At 44.9% G+C, this 16296-nt stretch overlaps 1 protein-coding gene across 8 annotated transcripts in view; it reads right to left on the bottom strand.

Annotated features, from left to right (window-relative positions):
- Positions 1-16296, bottom strand: part of ARHGAP32 (Rho GTPase activating protein 32) — a 244496-nt gene that overhangs the window by 29608 nt on the left and 198592 nt on the right. For 7 of the 8 annotated variants that reach the window (XM_054803027.1, XM_054803025.1, XM_054803026.1 and 4 more), the window contains one exon: positions 7607-7756. In XM_054803027.1, coding sequence (XP_054659002.1) covers positions 7607-7756 — 150 coding nt within the window. Of the gene's footprint in view, positions 1-7606; positions 7757-9855; positions 10355-16296 lie in introns of those variants that run through there. The other variant, XM_054803029.1, reaches the window with a different exon arrangement.

Raw genomic sequence — 16296 nt, forward strand, 5'->3', positions numbered from 1 at the left:
TCTGCTCATCTGCAATTTGGGTCAACTATTGCACTTTTGGACAGGCTGCTGGATCCACCTCTTACGTTACACGAGCGCGTGTGTGGAAAGGCACATACTACCAGATCAGAACAAACATTTAGGCATCTAAAACACGCAGGCTTTTCAGGATTTACAGAGGTGCTCCAGTGAATTAGGCACCGTCCGGTTTCCAAAATACTGACATGTTTAGATTTGTGAAATTATGCAAACCCAAGTAATGAACAAAATATAGGAGATACAGGCAGGTAAGGTGACTTATTTTCTACAGACATTCACAATGCTACTCTGGATCTAGCACTGGCATGGGTTAACACTTGAAAAAATACTACTTAATGTTTATATCATGCTCTTAATCTGCCAAGTACTTCACAAGTATTAGAAACTTACCCTTGTGGTACCTTGGGGGCAGATACGGACCATTAGTTTGATTTTACAAGCACGGAGATGGAAGGGGAGATACCGAACAAGTTCCCCGAGGCCAGGAAAGGTGTGGGGCAGGTGGGGTTTGAGCTCACCAGTGCCCAAGCTCCCAGCTCGCTGGCCACAACTCTGACTACAGCTTAGGTCATTGATTGCTCAAGTCCTTTGGAGATGGATTTTGATAAAAAAAATTGCTATAAATTGTGAAATATTGAAAGGAAACTGGTTTTGGCGTGTCTTTCAGAATCTCGCCAACCTCCTGTAAAAAGGGATAGCCAAATGAAAGAACGGCCAGCGGGAGAGCAGGAGGAATGGAAGCTCAAAGGGGCTGTCGAGTCACAACAGCTCCGCTGAATTACTGCCCCGGAATGCAACTTTACAACCATTTCTTCCTCAGTTTACACTGTCTGCATGCAGAGCCGTGGCAAACACGGACGCAGATGCCGGTATTTTGTCACTGCAGAACACAAACCAAGCAGGAAATGGGAAAGGATGGTGAAAGACGGAGACGGTCAGTTTGGGGCTCCAATGTGCGAGGCAAAGCAGTATGTGCCAAATCCTCCCTTTCGCTACGGATTTCGCAGGCACAAAAGTAAACCACTTGGGAAGGAGAAAAGGTTTAAGGCATCTCTATGGCACGCAGCTTATAAACAGCTTTTAAAGTAGTGGAACGTATTTACTGATGGAAACCCGTGTCCTCCCTACCTATAGGCAGCTGTCTCCTCCCTCATTCATGTACACCTGTATTATGGTGGACAGGGCAAATCACCCTCCATCTGCTTGGATAACTGCTAGATGCCTAAGAGTCAAGGAGATGAATCTTACTTTAAAGGACTTGCCCAAAGTCACACAAGAAACGTCTTAGCAGAAGACAGAAATGCAAACAAATCCCTCAAATTCAGATTTATGTCCCAGAAATGCTTAAAAATAGAGACAGAAGGAAAAGCAGGATGCCACATCTGAACCTACTCAGAGGTTTGAAACTTTTTAGTTCCCATTCAAACTTGTCAGCTTGGACGCTCTGAAAATACCTATTAAAAGTACACAAACGCCCCAAGGGTTCATTCGCAGAGTGAATGCATCTAATCCAAACCTTCAGCCTCATCCAACATTCTCGTCAGCCCACTGTAATGACTGTGGCCGATTTCATCACGCTGATCTAAACGTCATGGCGAACACACCCAACCTACCTTTTTCGTGCAGCACTTCAATATACCTTTGTATAAGAACAAGAAGATGTTGCTTAAACAAATCTACTGATGTGGTCACCGGCATTCAAGTTGTAACAATTCCAAGCATCCTTGGGCAGCTACGCTCCAGGGTTGCAGTACTGCCACGGAACTATTTGCTGTTTGAACTGTGGTGGGCGCAGGTAAAGCTTAAGGATCTGTTTCTGCTCTGCAAATGCTAAAAAGTCTTTCTTAAGTGAAAATCTTGGAGCAAAGCAATTCCCTACCAAGGGCAACATGAGCATGGATTTCAGCTGGGCCTTCAGAACATAAATTGGAAGTCTTGGATTTCAGGGGCTGCTTTGTGTTTACAGTTCAAAGTAGTATTTAAAGAAAGGAAGAAAAAAAAGCAACAATTTTGTAAATATTTATAACTTTCTACCTTTCAGCAATGTTTGCTTTACTTCTTGTTTGTCGTGTTCAATTTCATTCTCTAGCAGTAAGAGAGAGTGGAACCTGGTTAAATCATTCCCCTCTAAGAGTTAAAACATCCAGAAAAACAAAAATGAATAAATATGTAAGACTCAGCTGTCCTGAATGCCAAATCAAGGCTTCCTTCACAGACGGCAAAGATCCAAAGCCAGCCAGGCAGACTTTTATTATTATAATGAAAATTACTAGCTACTAAAAGGGACTCCTCACACTAATATTAGGAACTGAAGAGATGACACAGAGATTACCAAACTTACGCTTGAGCTAGGGGACCCAGATTTTTACAGATCCCTGCCAAGATGCTGCCCAAGATCTCATTCCTTGTCTTTCTCTGTTCCAGTAACTGTTCTCCCTGTACTCAAATCTGCAATACATCAGCATCAAAGGCAACTGCATCACCCAACTGCAGCCAGGGGATCGCTCGAAGGGAAGGATAACACCGAGGACCGGGAAAAAGCTGTGAAGTCACCAGAAATCCCAGGGCGCTGTTAAGGAGCTGATCTGAAGAGCGTACCAACCTGCACAAGAGAACACAGCCAGCCCTTGCAAACAGTTGTTGCTAGAGCCCAGTACGTAACAGGATCAAGATCCCACACCTGCTATAAATGGATCGCGCATGCAGTTCTGGAAAGTCTCAGCTTTCATTTCAATTTTTCTTTAATCCTACCCAACTCGTCCAAAGGAATTGCTAATTAATTGGAACTGGGAAGAATAGGAAGGACAGAGAGCAAGAACCAGGTGTAAAGTAAGCTAAACTTTGTCTTTCATAGGCATTTACTTTTTCAGCAAGAAAAGCAACACCTCCTCCTGTTGATTACAGACCACTGGTATTTTCTAACAATTTGAAAAGGAGGTATAGATCCTTCACGATGGGAAATTTTCAAATTAAAAACGAGTGTCATTTCTAAATCCATCTTTTCCAATTATGGAAGCTGATGATGTATCAATGCAACAAATGCATAAAGAGGTACAAGAAATACCATTTGCTTTTGGTTAACCCTCTATTGTATGGATTACCTTATGAAATGAACACCCTTTCCGGGTATGCTGGGGTTAGCCTGTGCTCCACCAAGAGAGAAGTGATCACCTTTATCAAGTGCTGGGCAACGGGAACATTTTCAGCAGGGAAAAAGAACCGCCAGTATTTTATACCCCATCCCCTGTCACCCACACAATTCCAGCATGTTATTGCCAGCAGCATTTCAATATCAAGTGTGCTGTGGCTCCCTCCAGCCGCCTCAGTCCCTTGCATAAAGCCCTCACCGTGGCCGCACGCACTGCCAGCGAGAGGCGAGAACCTGTCCAGCTTCCCAACGCACCGGCCTCTCCCTGCAGCCAGGCACTGAGTTTCCGCTACCCGCATTACTGCGGACTCCTACGCTTGTCATCAATTCCTAAGTTGCGGAGAGCTCCGCTTCGCAATATTCCGAGGCACAAACGAGGACGTGGTACAGATGCTGCAATGCAGCATTTAACCAGCTCCCACACTAAACAAACACATCCTCTGCAAGCACAATTCTTTCTAATTGCGGTCGAGCTAAATTTAAGTTCCCTTTGGCTTCCTTCGAGAGAAAAAAATTATGGGGAAAAAAAGTCTCTCTACCTACAAAGGGAACAAAGCCTCTTCACGAGACAGGGATTACAAAGAATTTGCTGCATGTCACAGCTCCAGAAAACAAACCAGCACGGCAGGTGTCAACAGCACCAAACCAACTGGGAACATCTCTCAGGACGATGAAGAAACAGCTACTCCCTGCTAAGCTTGGTCTGCTTCCAAATGATGCTTCATTGGCAGGGGAAGTATTCAAAACCCAGAAGGAGCCAACAAATGAATAACGCACTAAAATTAAACAGAGACGGGTCTCCTGAGGCAGGCTCCACTGGGTGACTGGAGCCGACCAGAGAGGTATTGTGCAAACCAACATACTTGAAGGGAGCGTCACCACAAGCTTTGCTAGATTTAGACCCCACAGAGATGTCAATCCCTCACATCAAAACAGGTTTTACTGCTACAGGTACCAGCCCACGATTCGGTACTTACACGTGACAGAGAAGAGGAACCAAAAAGACAGACCGCTGTTACTTTCCCTGGAAGCCACACACCTACGGACACCCCAGCTCAGTGACCAGGAGCACACGTGGCTCCTAATTCCCCTTTCTAAAAGCAGCTCAGAACACAGATGATTTTGGAAAAGGCTCCTGTGCTCTGCCCAGGACTCAGATCCTCATCTAAGAACACGACAGTGAGGCTTCCTTCCCCTCCCTGCTGTCTTGTCTACAAGGGCCTTCAGGAAAGGACTGCTTCACTCCGTGCAGAGCTGTAACTCTGACCACAGAAGGGCCCCGCCATTGTTTGCAGAGCTCCAAGTGTCAGCACACTACAAACTGGAATTAAAAGAAACCAACCAAACCCCAAAACCAGGAGACTGCCCATCCACAGTTGCCAGCCCAATAATCACTGCAATCCCAACATGAATCACCAGGCATACAGACAGATTTTATGGCACAGTACTCATCCCTAGCGCTGTTATTGTAAACATTTGTTAAAAACCTCACCTCCCTTCCTGTATCTGCTTGCAGCATTACTTCTCCGATCATACACAACAATTAAAAAAATGACAAACTGTATCCCCATCAGAAATGAAAAGGCAGCAGTAACACTGGCCAGCAACACCTCCTCTCATCCCTTCTTCCCCAGACACCCTCCCCTAAGGAGAAACTCCTACAGACAGACGTATCATACCCTGAAGTTTAGCAGATGCAAGTTCTGTCACGCCAGCCTGAGAGGAACCTTTCAGAAGACAAAGCGCTCTGCCTCAGTGCAAGACTAAGCTCAAACACTCAGGTAAACCAGGACGAACGCTTTGCTAGGTCAGAACTCGCTGCATGCTGAACGTAAAGCCTGTGCACGGAGCTTTGCAGGGGGGTATCACCCGGGCTCTTGCTCCGTACAGTAAGACAGGTCACATTTCTGTGTTGCTTTCCTCCTACACATCTCGTGGGAATTTATTCTCCTTTAGAGAGCTGCAACTGGTGCAGAACGAGCGCTGAGCCCACAGAAAGACAACGTGCTGCAGTAGGTAAAACATTTCCTCTGTGGTAGTAAATTCCCTTCTGGGTACATGGACACACGACAGCAAACACGCTCTTCTCCTAGCTAAGCAATCGGAGCCAGCTGCCTCAACATCGTGTTTAGTCAAAAAATGTTAGCCCTATTTCAGTATGCGTCCTTCCTTCTCCCTTCTGTTCCCTGGGTCTGCTCCTCTCTCACCATTTCCTATCTAAAAGACCAGCCCAGTTTCAGCAAAGTTTCAGATGTTCACGACTGCGAAATTGGGACCGCTCACGTTGTTTCACGGTGACTTCTTGAGAATTTAGGCTTCGTCAGCTTCCCAAAATTGGTAATTAATAAAATTCTTAACAGAACTCCAATTTGGTTCAATACTGCATTTCTGAGGAGCACATGAACGCCCTGCCATTCTTTTTAAACACTGCGGACAGTGCCGTTTTCTCCTTCAGTCGTGCTGAATCTTTTTGGGTATGGGACAGCAACTCATCAACACGAGCACTAACCTAAGCGAATCTATGGATGTATTGGGTTCTTTTTTTGTTTTTCGGAACTGAGATGTTTTGTGGTTGTAATCCCGAAGCTTTACCAGTAGGTACCATCCACAGACTTCAGCTACAGTACTCTATCTTTGCTCTGATTCAACTTCGGGTCTCCTGTGATCTCAGTCCCCTTTCAGCAGATCAGCACTGCAGTTGGCTCCGAGACCGAGCAACGTTAATGCTACAGAATGAGGGAATCTTAAAATGCTGTGCATGCACAGAACTTGATTCGCAGGAACCCAGAAATGTCTCCGAAAAACCAATCCTGGGGATTACGTCACTTGGAATACAGGTCAGAGAGCTGAATCACACAGAAAAAAAACAATCCTGCTGTGTGAAACGGAGACATGCCTCTGTTAGCAACATTCAAATTGGATCTGCTTCACTCCAGGGAGTTAGGAAAGAGTTATTAAATCAAGGGTGAAAGCAACTGGTAACTTCTCAGATGAAGAGACCTCATTAGCACAGCTCAGTGCACGTGGTGGGAGAGGAGTGTCCAGAACAAGAAGTGACGTCCTAGAGAATGTCAAAGAGGAGTGAGAACAGTTTAGTTCAGCTCAGGATGTGTCTTTTATTGCTAAATAAAATGCACACCCCTTAAAGCCAGGGGAAGAAGTCAGCGCAGAGGGCAGGGAAAAGCTTTAATTATTGCTGACTTGAGCCTAACTAAATGGACAGGAGGAGGGCCGGGGATAAAAGAGAATTCTCTCTTTCCCATTAATGAGCTCACTCTGCTGGCATGTCTTCTGCCCTCCAAGATTGCTCCCACAGCATGAATATAAAACCAGCTCTATAGCTACCCGGCAGTGTAAATTACCTACTCCTGATGTAGTTCTCACATGGGTTACTGTCTGTTTCTGTCTCCAAACCATCCAGTTTCTGGCTCTCTGATGCTTTTTAAGCTCCAGCCATAAAGATCTCTACTGGTTCCAATTAACAAGCCAATGAACCTTGCCACAGTCCTGATTCGGTAACAACAAGCTCATATTATTCACCAACTGGTAGTAAAACACTTCATGTCAGGCAAGGGAGTGCACATTGCTGTTACCCACTGAATCAGTTGGAAAAACTGCACGGAACAGCTCCCCGCCCTTTACCAAAAGGCACTGGTACGAACAAGGAGTCTGAAGCACCACTGGAAACAAATTTAACAGAGAAACTCCTTTCCTACCCCACACGTCACCTCACAGGCCGTTTATGGGAACGACCTTGGCTAGTGAGCTGTGAAAGAATTGGGGTCTTTGCTCCTCGGCAGTGCAGGTACCTCCCCGACTTCACAGCCTAGTGAGAGGGTAGGAAATAGCACGTGAAACAGAAGTTCATTCGAGGGAGAGCAGTGACAATTTTTTCTTGGAATGGATAGCTCTTCTCTGCTACCTCCCTGAACTGCTGATGGGAAGGCGAGAGGGACCGAGAACAGCTACAGAAAACTCACCATAACAAATGAGAGAAAAGCAAGTTATGACAAAACACAGTATCCAGATAGTTCCTGTAAATTTTGTGAAATCAAGGGAAAAGGGAGATGAAGGATTTACACTGCAAACTGTGCTAGAACCATACAAAGGCATACATTTCTCTAACTTGGTATATTTAACACACCAGTTAATTATTCATTGACACTGGCACATAAAGTTTATTTCCCTGCAAAAAAAACTACTTAATTTTATTCAAAGACTTCAAGAGATTGAGAACACCTATTCAGAAGTTCCATCCCTCCTCAGTCCTCCCACGTTGAGCCACAATGCTTCTTATTAGCATTAGCCTCAATTTATCTGCCAGCCATTGATTGCTGTTACACATTTCCCTGCTAGTACCAACTAACCCTTTGCTAAAGAGGATCACCCTGAAATAAGATTCCCAACAGAGGAAGAACTCAAGAATGGATTGTTTCTTACCGTCATGGCCAGAGTTGAGAAGATGCTCTCCCAGGTCACAGCCAAACACCCTTTCCTTCAGGATCCCCCGCTGTTTCAGTTTCTGTTTCGTTGGGCGCGACTTCATGAATGTACGAAGGAAGGTGATGAGCTTGCCGTGCTTTTTCGATACTGTGCAACAAAATAAAAAAATCCGTACTTCAGTTGGGCAAGGCCAAGGATAACATGGTCCACAGAGCACCTAAGAACTGTAGTAACATTAATAGCAATTATTTACAGAAACAGATTTTCCAAGGTCCGATACTAAACAGAGACTTGGCTTTTGTTCTAACTCTTGGCTAGCACAGAAGTAACAGGAGACAACTGTAATGGAAGAATTTAAGATGAAGACACATTTATCTGCAGAGCAGCTTCAGGTGGGGGTGTACTAAAGGACCGGTGTGGCATATGGGATGGTGGGCAGTGCCTGAGAGCTACGATTTTCATCTCCGGAAAAACGAACAAGGCTAAACTAACAAAACCAGTAATCTCACGTCCATTGACAAACACGCTGTATAATCTACAAGAAGTAAATGCTTCTCATTCTAGTAGTCTTAGGTGCCTCCAGAACAAACGAATGACTAATCATACCTGAACTGAGAGGACGCTTAGCTCTAAGTGCTGTAGACTGCCCTTCCAGCACACCCAATGAACCTCTCTGCCGCTGGCAGGGTACAGCCCATCCCAGGGCGCTATTAGCTCCCTGAGTCTTCCCAAGCCTTTGCAAGATAAAAGCCTTACTCTCTTGGTTTTATCTAATAGAAAACTAAGGCACCTGACTGAAGAGATGCAGTTTATCCCCTCCAGAATAAATACAAGAGGTCTACAAAGAGACGAGCACATAGCTCAGGAGCCATCATCCAAACCTCCTGCTCCGTTTCTCTACGTGATGCCGCATGGTCTCTGTGTTGTGCTGGTGAAATCAGTCACTCTGTTAAAACCATCCGGTCCCTCTGCAGTGGAAGGGAATGGAGAGTAAGGCAGGGCAGAAGTGGGTGCCACAAATAAACTCATGCTAATTGGGAGGAGAGGCTGAGCACCGGTTTGAATGAGAAGCAGAACAATGCCCTTGAATGTCAACTTTTCTTCCCAGGCCCACTCTGAAAGCAGAGGTCTCCGGCCTCCCCAACAAAAGTGCCATTGTATACATGATTTAAAAGCAGTTTAACTTCGACAGAAGAGCTCTATTGAAAAGAACAAATCGGGAGGTATAAAAGGCTGTGCTTTGTGAGGAAGCCTTTACAGCTCCAGGAAGTTGTAAAGGCTCCTGCAGCACCGCAAGGCAATACCAGCAATCACTCTTCTCTGCTCCCACCTCACATCCCAGAGAGGAAAGCCAACCACGTATTGCACCTGCATTAAGTGCCGTAATCAAATTTCAGCAGAGTAACGCTGTTTTGAAAAAACACCAAAAGCAATGAGGACCCCCGGTGACAAAGGTACACCTCTCCAGTGTCACCACTGCTCGCTAATACACACCACGGGAAAGGCAGCCAGCAGCCTCGGGAGCTGGGACTCTGCACGAGAGATTTATGCAGGCACGCTTCATACAGGCAGGCGGGGTATTCTACAGCCAGACAACATGAAAAACCTTGTCCCAGGAACAAGAGGTTATAGCACGCTATGCTTCATGATGTTTTAATCCCTTTAAATAGCTGAGTATTTTTCCTTCTGTTTTATCAGGTATTGATGCAGGCCCTCTATTTATACTAAACCTGATTCCAATGACGTTAACGTATTTCCATCTATGAGTACTGCTTTTTGATAAAGTCTCTTTTAGCAGCCTGACAGCACACTGATCTGCATCGGCCAAACACATCCGAATACCTAAAATCTCCAGCAAACCCCACGCCTGCGTTCTCAACAATCAAACCTGAATCATTTAACAAAACTCAGAAGCATTGAGCATGACAAACTGTGGCTGTGGGGGCTTTAATTAAAGGAATGTTTTCTGTTTGACGGGGTTTTTTAATTACACACAATAAATGAGCAGATTGTACTGACATGCCAAACAAAGTTAGGATAGATTTTGGTTGTATCCATCATCACAGTAAAGTAACGGCTCATTTATCATCCCCGCTCAAAAATAAATGGAGACAGAGTCTCATCCTGACTTGTGTGGAATTTCAAAGGGTTAGCACCCTCAGGCTCTTGTGATAATGCTATTGGAGGTGATAGACCCCAGACAGACGCTTTTACAACAGCCTGACAAATAAAGAAATTACAAATACCTAGATGTTCATTTGAATCATTTCACAGACTCTGTATACAGTTCTTCTTGAAGTATCTTGCTTGACTGAATGAAAAATGAATCCATCGGAGAACACATTTAAAAATGGAGAAAAACGCATGCAATTCCAATGCTGCATAAGTTCTATTCGTGCTGGTGACCGGGTCAGCAAGTGTCACCTCAGGCACTGACAACGAAAAGGTGCAATGGGTACGCTTCCATGTTGGATCACGGTATTGATACTTCTTTACATCACTAACCAGAAAGGAGACTTGAGTTTTTCAAACACAGTAAATCTGCTCCGCCTTTAAGTCACTCAGTACAGGTTAAAATAATTGTCTTGTTTTCTGCATCATGAAGTCGACTCCTACAGACACACTCCCATAGTGTCCCAGAGCAACAGTCCAAGGCAACGCCTGAGCAGGTTAAGTAACCAGAAATTCACTTATCGACTGTTGAAACATTCGCACGGTTCCTTGGTTAAACACAGCTTCCCGCACCACTCTTCTTCAATCGGTACGAGAGCTTCTCAGGCTAAACCAACTTCGGAGTTTTATACCTACGCAGGAATGATTCACTATAGAGTTAGGCTTTTCCTGGGTGGCGAAGAAAAAGGGAACAGCGAGAGGATCCAAGCAGTCATCTCTTTGCTGACAGGTTATAAAAAAGAACAAAAAAGCAAGTAGGTGTCTGATAAAGATAAGCTGTCCTTACAAGCGGTAAGGGCTCAGGAGGCTGTCAGGTATGCTGTCTTTCCGCCAACAGCAACAAAGGGCAAATGCTTTCTATCCTGCTTCCAAGTCCTCTGGCATCATTTCATCCCCAAACCAGCAATGAATCCTAAGAGATTTAATTTCTGATGCATTTCGGGTTAGACAAAGCTAGCACTGGAGCCCCAGTTTCTGCATAAACACTGATGCCACGGTTGCTACCAGGAATCCTGCAGAATAAATGTTTTCCTTACCAGCAGCAGCAAGCAGTACTCAGCAGTCCTACGCTCCTCCACCCATTTGTCCATTTTGAAAACCCCAGAATTAGTGATTGATGGAGCTTACGGAATCAAGGCACAGGGTTTAGACCAGAAACAAATCTAAAATTTTTACAAACTAAGGAGATGCGGATAACGTAGTTAGCCCTTTTCTACCTTCCTGCCAATCACGTGGGGATATGATAAATCTGAACCATTGACAGTTTGTGTCTCCACGTGCGGTGTTCAGGTTGTAAGTGACATAGAAGTAAATTCAGATGATAAAGCAGCATTACTACCAGACAATTGTACATGGTTGCTATGGTCAGAGATGCTGCTGAATTACCAACTGAAAGGCAGCCAAAACTAAACAAAAATCCTGACATCTATCCATATTACTTTCCACCTCAGATTTAACCACTGTAAAACAATTTGTTTATCAACAAATGGGGGCTTTCCTAGAAGGAGCAGGGGCTGATTTTCCTCAGAAAGGCAGGTTTGGCTAAATATCCTGGTCTGGACAAGCACAGACAAAATCTCCATCTAGCACAGTGAGACTGGCTGAAAAAAAGAAACCCCAAATCAAAACCCAAAACAAAAAAACCCCACCTGAGGTTGGACTACTTTCCAAGTTTTGCTGGCACGAATGCGTCAGTTAGGAGTGAGAAAAACTATCACACCCTTAGCTGACAGAACTACGCTGGCCAAAGCCTTTGGACGGTGGGAAGGGAGGGAAGAAAAAGGAATACTTGTGCCAGGTAGCTGATTGTGGGTTTGGGAAACTGCCATACACTGTACCTCCCCCAGGAACATTTATCAATCAAACCATGCTTTTGCTGCTATACCACCAAGCTTTTGTGTAAGCGAGGCCCGAAATTCCCCTGACATTGATAAAAACTATTAAATAACAATTACTTCATTAAGAGCAGGGCTTGTTCACCCTAATGCCGCAGAGTGAAAAGGCACTTCAGGATAGACGTTATGCAGCTTGTTTACTGGAGAAATGTGTCAGCCATCAGCCGATTCAAAGTAGCTTCGTGGCAGTTGTTCAGCACAATCTGCTTTTCCTGGGTTGCTTTGGGCACCCACCGAAAGCTCACGGGGATCTCTTGGGATGTGCCGAGAGCTCCTGCACCTTCTCCGACCTGCTGCCCTCACATCCATCGTGGCATCCTTGTTGTGTTCCTACACCCCTGTGTCTGCGAGGTCGCACTGCGAGCTAAGTCACTGCAGCGACCCGGAATACAAATAATCTGCTGAGGCTGATGCTGTTACAGCAGCAGAGCATGAGCGGTCGTGGCAGCCCAAGCGAGGGGGCGGTGGAGCAAAGCACGGGAGATCCGACCTTCTGATGCTGAGCTCCCTGCCAAAGCCAACACTCTGCAAAACCAAACCCTCAGCCACTGGCGAACGAGCTGAATTCGCTGAGGCACAACCAAGGCACGGAGCACCAAATTCTGCTTCCTCCTGTGCCTGTAGAGATTTGACAGGGGTGCGATTACTCTGGATTTACACCCATAAGATTAGAACACAGTCCAACAATACCGTGTGTCTCAGCCCAAACTGCAGAAGTATCATGGTTGGGCCATAAAACTCTTCCTGAGACCACTTCTAAAATGTAATATTTAATTACAATTGCCCAAAGTCTTGGCAACAAAAGGAAAGGTAGGATGGAAAAGAGCAATGGCTCCTGACTGGCTTTGAAACATGGGGACCAAACAGGAGAAGGGTTTTAATAAATGCAGCACAACTGCATCCCCAAAATTATTTTGTGCATGCATTTTCTTTCCCTTTTCAGTATGAATCCCCTCGCCCCCGATGCAAAGGCTTGGAGAAGACAATCAATGTGACGAGACCCTTGCAGGCCGGGACAGCATCTCCCATCTCCCACCTGCCTCTTTCCAAAGACCAGGGGAAACAAAGAACAGAAAAGCAAACAGCAGATTTCAAGTCTTGCCCACAAAAAAGGTAAGCGCTTGCTCGGCGGACGTCTGGGTGTACGGTGACCCGGCGACATGTTTTGAACGGGATGACGGCAGTTTGCTATAGGACATCCTCACAAACCCACTGCAGCCCTCTCACACTTTGGCCAAGGGAAACCAAACCCATGCTAGACAAATACAGAGCACCTGCTTTATCTCCCATTGCTGTCACTAACATTTTGGTTTGGAACTCACGACAGGGTTAGCAAACTTTGACTCTAAGAGAATATCTTGGAGGGTGTATGCTGACCCACATTCCCGGCACAGGGCCAGCGTGTTTCTCTTATTAACAGCAATGATTTTACATGCTACAGAACCCAGCTGTCCCCTGCTGCAAGGGGGCCGTGGTGCTAAGGTCAAAAGCAAGAACACGTGTGGCTGCAGAGTTTAAAATATATAAACAAACTGCAATATCCAGTCACCAAATCGAAGACGGGAAAAGGCATGGAAATGCCGTAAAAACAAAAGCTTAGCAAGGTATTACAAAACAAAAGTGAAATCCATCCTCTCACAAGACAGATTTACAGCAAGTCAAGCTCAAATTTTTCCAGGCTATTAGCCCCTCAAGATGCATTCTCCTCTAAAATTAAACTCCACTGCGGGGAGAGAAAGAGCAGCAACAGACTGTTGAAGAAAGAGCAGTACCAGCAATCGGGAGGTGAGAAGCCGGGTTTGGTTTTGCCACATATTTCCTTTGCTCCCGATTCTGCAAACACTCAGGAATACATTTAACTGCGTGAGTGGACCAAGCTCAACTGGTTCCCCACACAGCATCAATTATCTCGGCCCCTCCTTAAAACCTCAGTAAAGATTTTTAATATCCATCCCTTCACACTTAGAAAGCCATGCTCTGTGGACCTTACTGAAGGGAAATTATACAAAGCCAAGAACTGAGTCACATCTCCCGGTTCTCTGTCATGTTCCTTAGCAACAAGACATTTTACTCCTTTCCTTCTGCCACAGCAGATTCTATTTTGGAAGCTAATTTATACAGCCCTAAAAACCCAACCAGAATCTGGAACCACGCACCACCAAGCACCGTCCTTTAGTCCTTGAATAGTATGCTGGTTTTGAAGAAGGACCGACCAACACCACATCAATAATTGCACTAATCTCTACACTGGGCTCCCTTGTGGGTCATAAAAGATTTTCAGAAGGAGATTTTAAAGTTCCACAGATGTGAGAGTGTAAAAATATCCTTCTATCTCCAATAAGCTTCATGCATGTGTACTTACTGATTTGCTCTCTAAAGAAAAGGAAAATACAAATGCTGCGTGCTTTTTGATGCTGCAGCATTTATCTTGTGCCAGGCATCAGTTAAGACTGGCCTCTGTGTTAGAAGAAGTCATGAAATATGTTAAAGGTGAATAATTTCAGTGTCATTAGATAAAAAACATTAAAATTAACTATGACGACAAGAACCAGCCAAGAATAAGTACATATTCCAGCTATCACAAGAGCACCACACACACAGCAATTAAAAGAGGTCATTAAAACTGGTAAGTGATGTTGCTGTTCTTATTTAAAAAGTCTCATAATAAGGAAGCCACACTTATTCCTGTGTCTGCCCAGGCTTTGGAGGCATCCTTTGGGCAGCGTCTGTAAGCAACGGTCTCAACAAATCTGCAACTCTTCCTAGTCCTTGCCAACCTCAGCCTTTGGCTCAAGTTGGAGTATCGGCTTATTTTGGTTAGCAGAGGAACATCTGGCATCGGAGATCTACCAAGCTCAGCAACTCACTCTGTGCATTTTCATGCCCAAATTATACAACCACCTCTGTCGGCTTTTGCTGCATTTGGGTCTAATTGGTCCTCTTCCAGAGAGAAGACTGCAAATTCAAAAGCTAACAGCATATCTGACCAGCAGCATCGACTGCTTTCAACATTATTTGTCTGACTGAACACACACATCTGTCATGATACGCGCAAGGATTATCTACAGTTTGAACTGTCTGGAGAAGGTTTCTTTCTATTTACAATGAGAAAAATGCTTTCCGTGCTCTTTACTGCCAAATTTGTTATTTATAATTGGTTAGGAACAACGACCTCAAGGTTAGCTAGACGCATAAGTGTGCCACCTACCCCCAGATAGCAAAGTTTGGTACCAAGGAATCTGCGATACCTTCCAGGCCAAAGATATGCCTGAGCTTTTCATAGACTCTAAGGCCATATGGGAGCACTGAAATAATATGACCTGACCTGAACAAACAGACCATGGGACATCCCTGAATTAATTCCCTGAAGCACACCATACCTACCTCGAGGGGAGTAGTCTATGGTTAGGAGATACAAATCAGTTAGCTGAAGGCTAACAGAGAAAGGAGAGTGTTTTCAAGGGTACAAGGGCTGACGAGGTCATTCTATTAATTCTATTAACACGTTTGAATTGTATCTGGAAAAAAAAAGCCGCACTGACTAATACAGTCTTAGTGACAAGGCAGCAGGGATGGGCTCGACAGCTTGCAGTTGGAGGTGAGGAAATAACAGACCGGGCTGTAGTTCAAAGGTAACCAGTTATCAGAGGCCAAAACTGGAAGAAAGTGGGAGTTGAAAACAAAAGGATAGAGGTGAGGGCATTCAGCACACAAGGCAGAAGCCTCAGCAGCTCAGGTGACGCAATGAGGTCACAAGGCCAGCAGCAGGACTGGGAGACAAGGGGAGCAAACTGGGAAATGTAGAGCTAGGAGAAAAATAGCAAGAGACACTCAAAATACCTTCTTCTCTTTCCTGCATACTACATTTTGCTAAACCTTTATGTGTTCTAGCAGAGTTTAATGCAGTCCTTTTGCTTATCTCACTTACCTTGGAGACTAATGATCCGATTCAGGTTCCGATTCAGGTAACTACCACAAACAGAACTAAACATCCCATCTGCCCATCAGGGAGACAGTGTTAGTCTTTCATCCATGTTCACTTTGGGATATCATCATCATTTGACCTCGCATGCCCAAGCACACACTACACCCATGTATATGTGAGATCTTGACATCAAAATGCACCGAAGCCTTTGCGTAACGCTAAATTCACAGTAAAGAGAACATGATACTGTAACTTGAATGTATCTCTAACACTTACACAAGTCATACAGTTGAGGAGAAACCCTACGTTAGAACAACCCAAAGGTGCTGTGCTGTGTCCCATGGAAGGTGTTACTGGTTAGCAGATTTCTTACCTCGAACCTCAAGTAGTGCAGTAGCATTAAGTACAACCAGGTAAGCATCAACATCTACAACGAAGTAAGCATCAAGATCAACCAGGTACTTGCACGAGACACTCTCCAGATACTTGCAAATAAGGAAGAGAGGGGAGAACCATCAAGAGCCAAGATGCCACCTAACCCATTAGGTGACACCAGAGCAGGTTCAACTGTACCGCAGCCATCTCTGCCAGAGGTTTCTCCAACTCAACAGTCTCCAGTGATGAAAACGCCACGCTTTCTCTGTTGGTAATTATTTGAGCTGCTAGCTATCCTTACGGATGGAGTTTCTTGATGG

Source organism: Grus americana, chromosome 24 (assembly GCF_028858705.1).
Source record: "Grus americana isolate bGruAme1 chromosome 24, bGruAme1.mat, whole genome shotgun sequence".
In the NCBI taxonomy this organism is placed as follows: Eukaryota; Metazoa; Chordata; class Aves; order Gruiformes; family Gruidae; genus Grus; species Grus americana.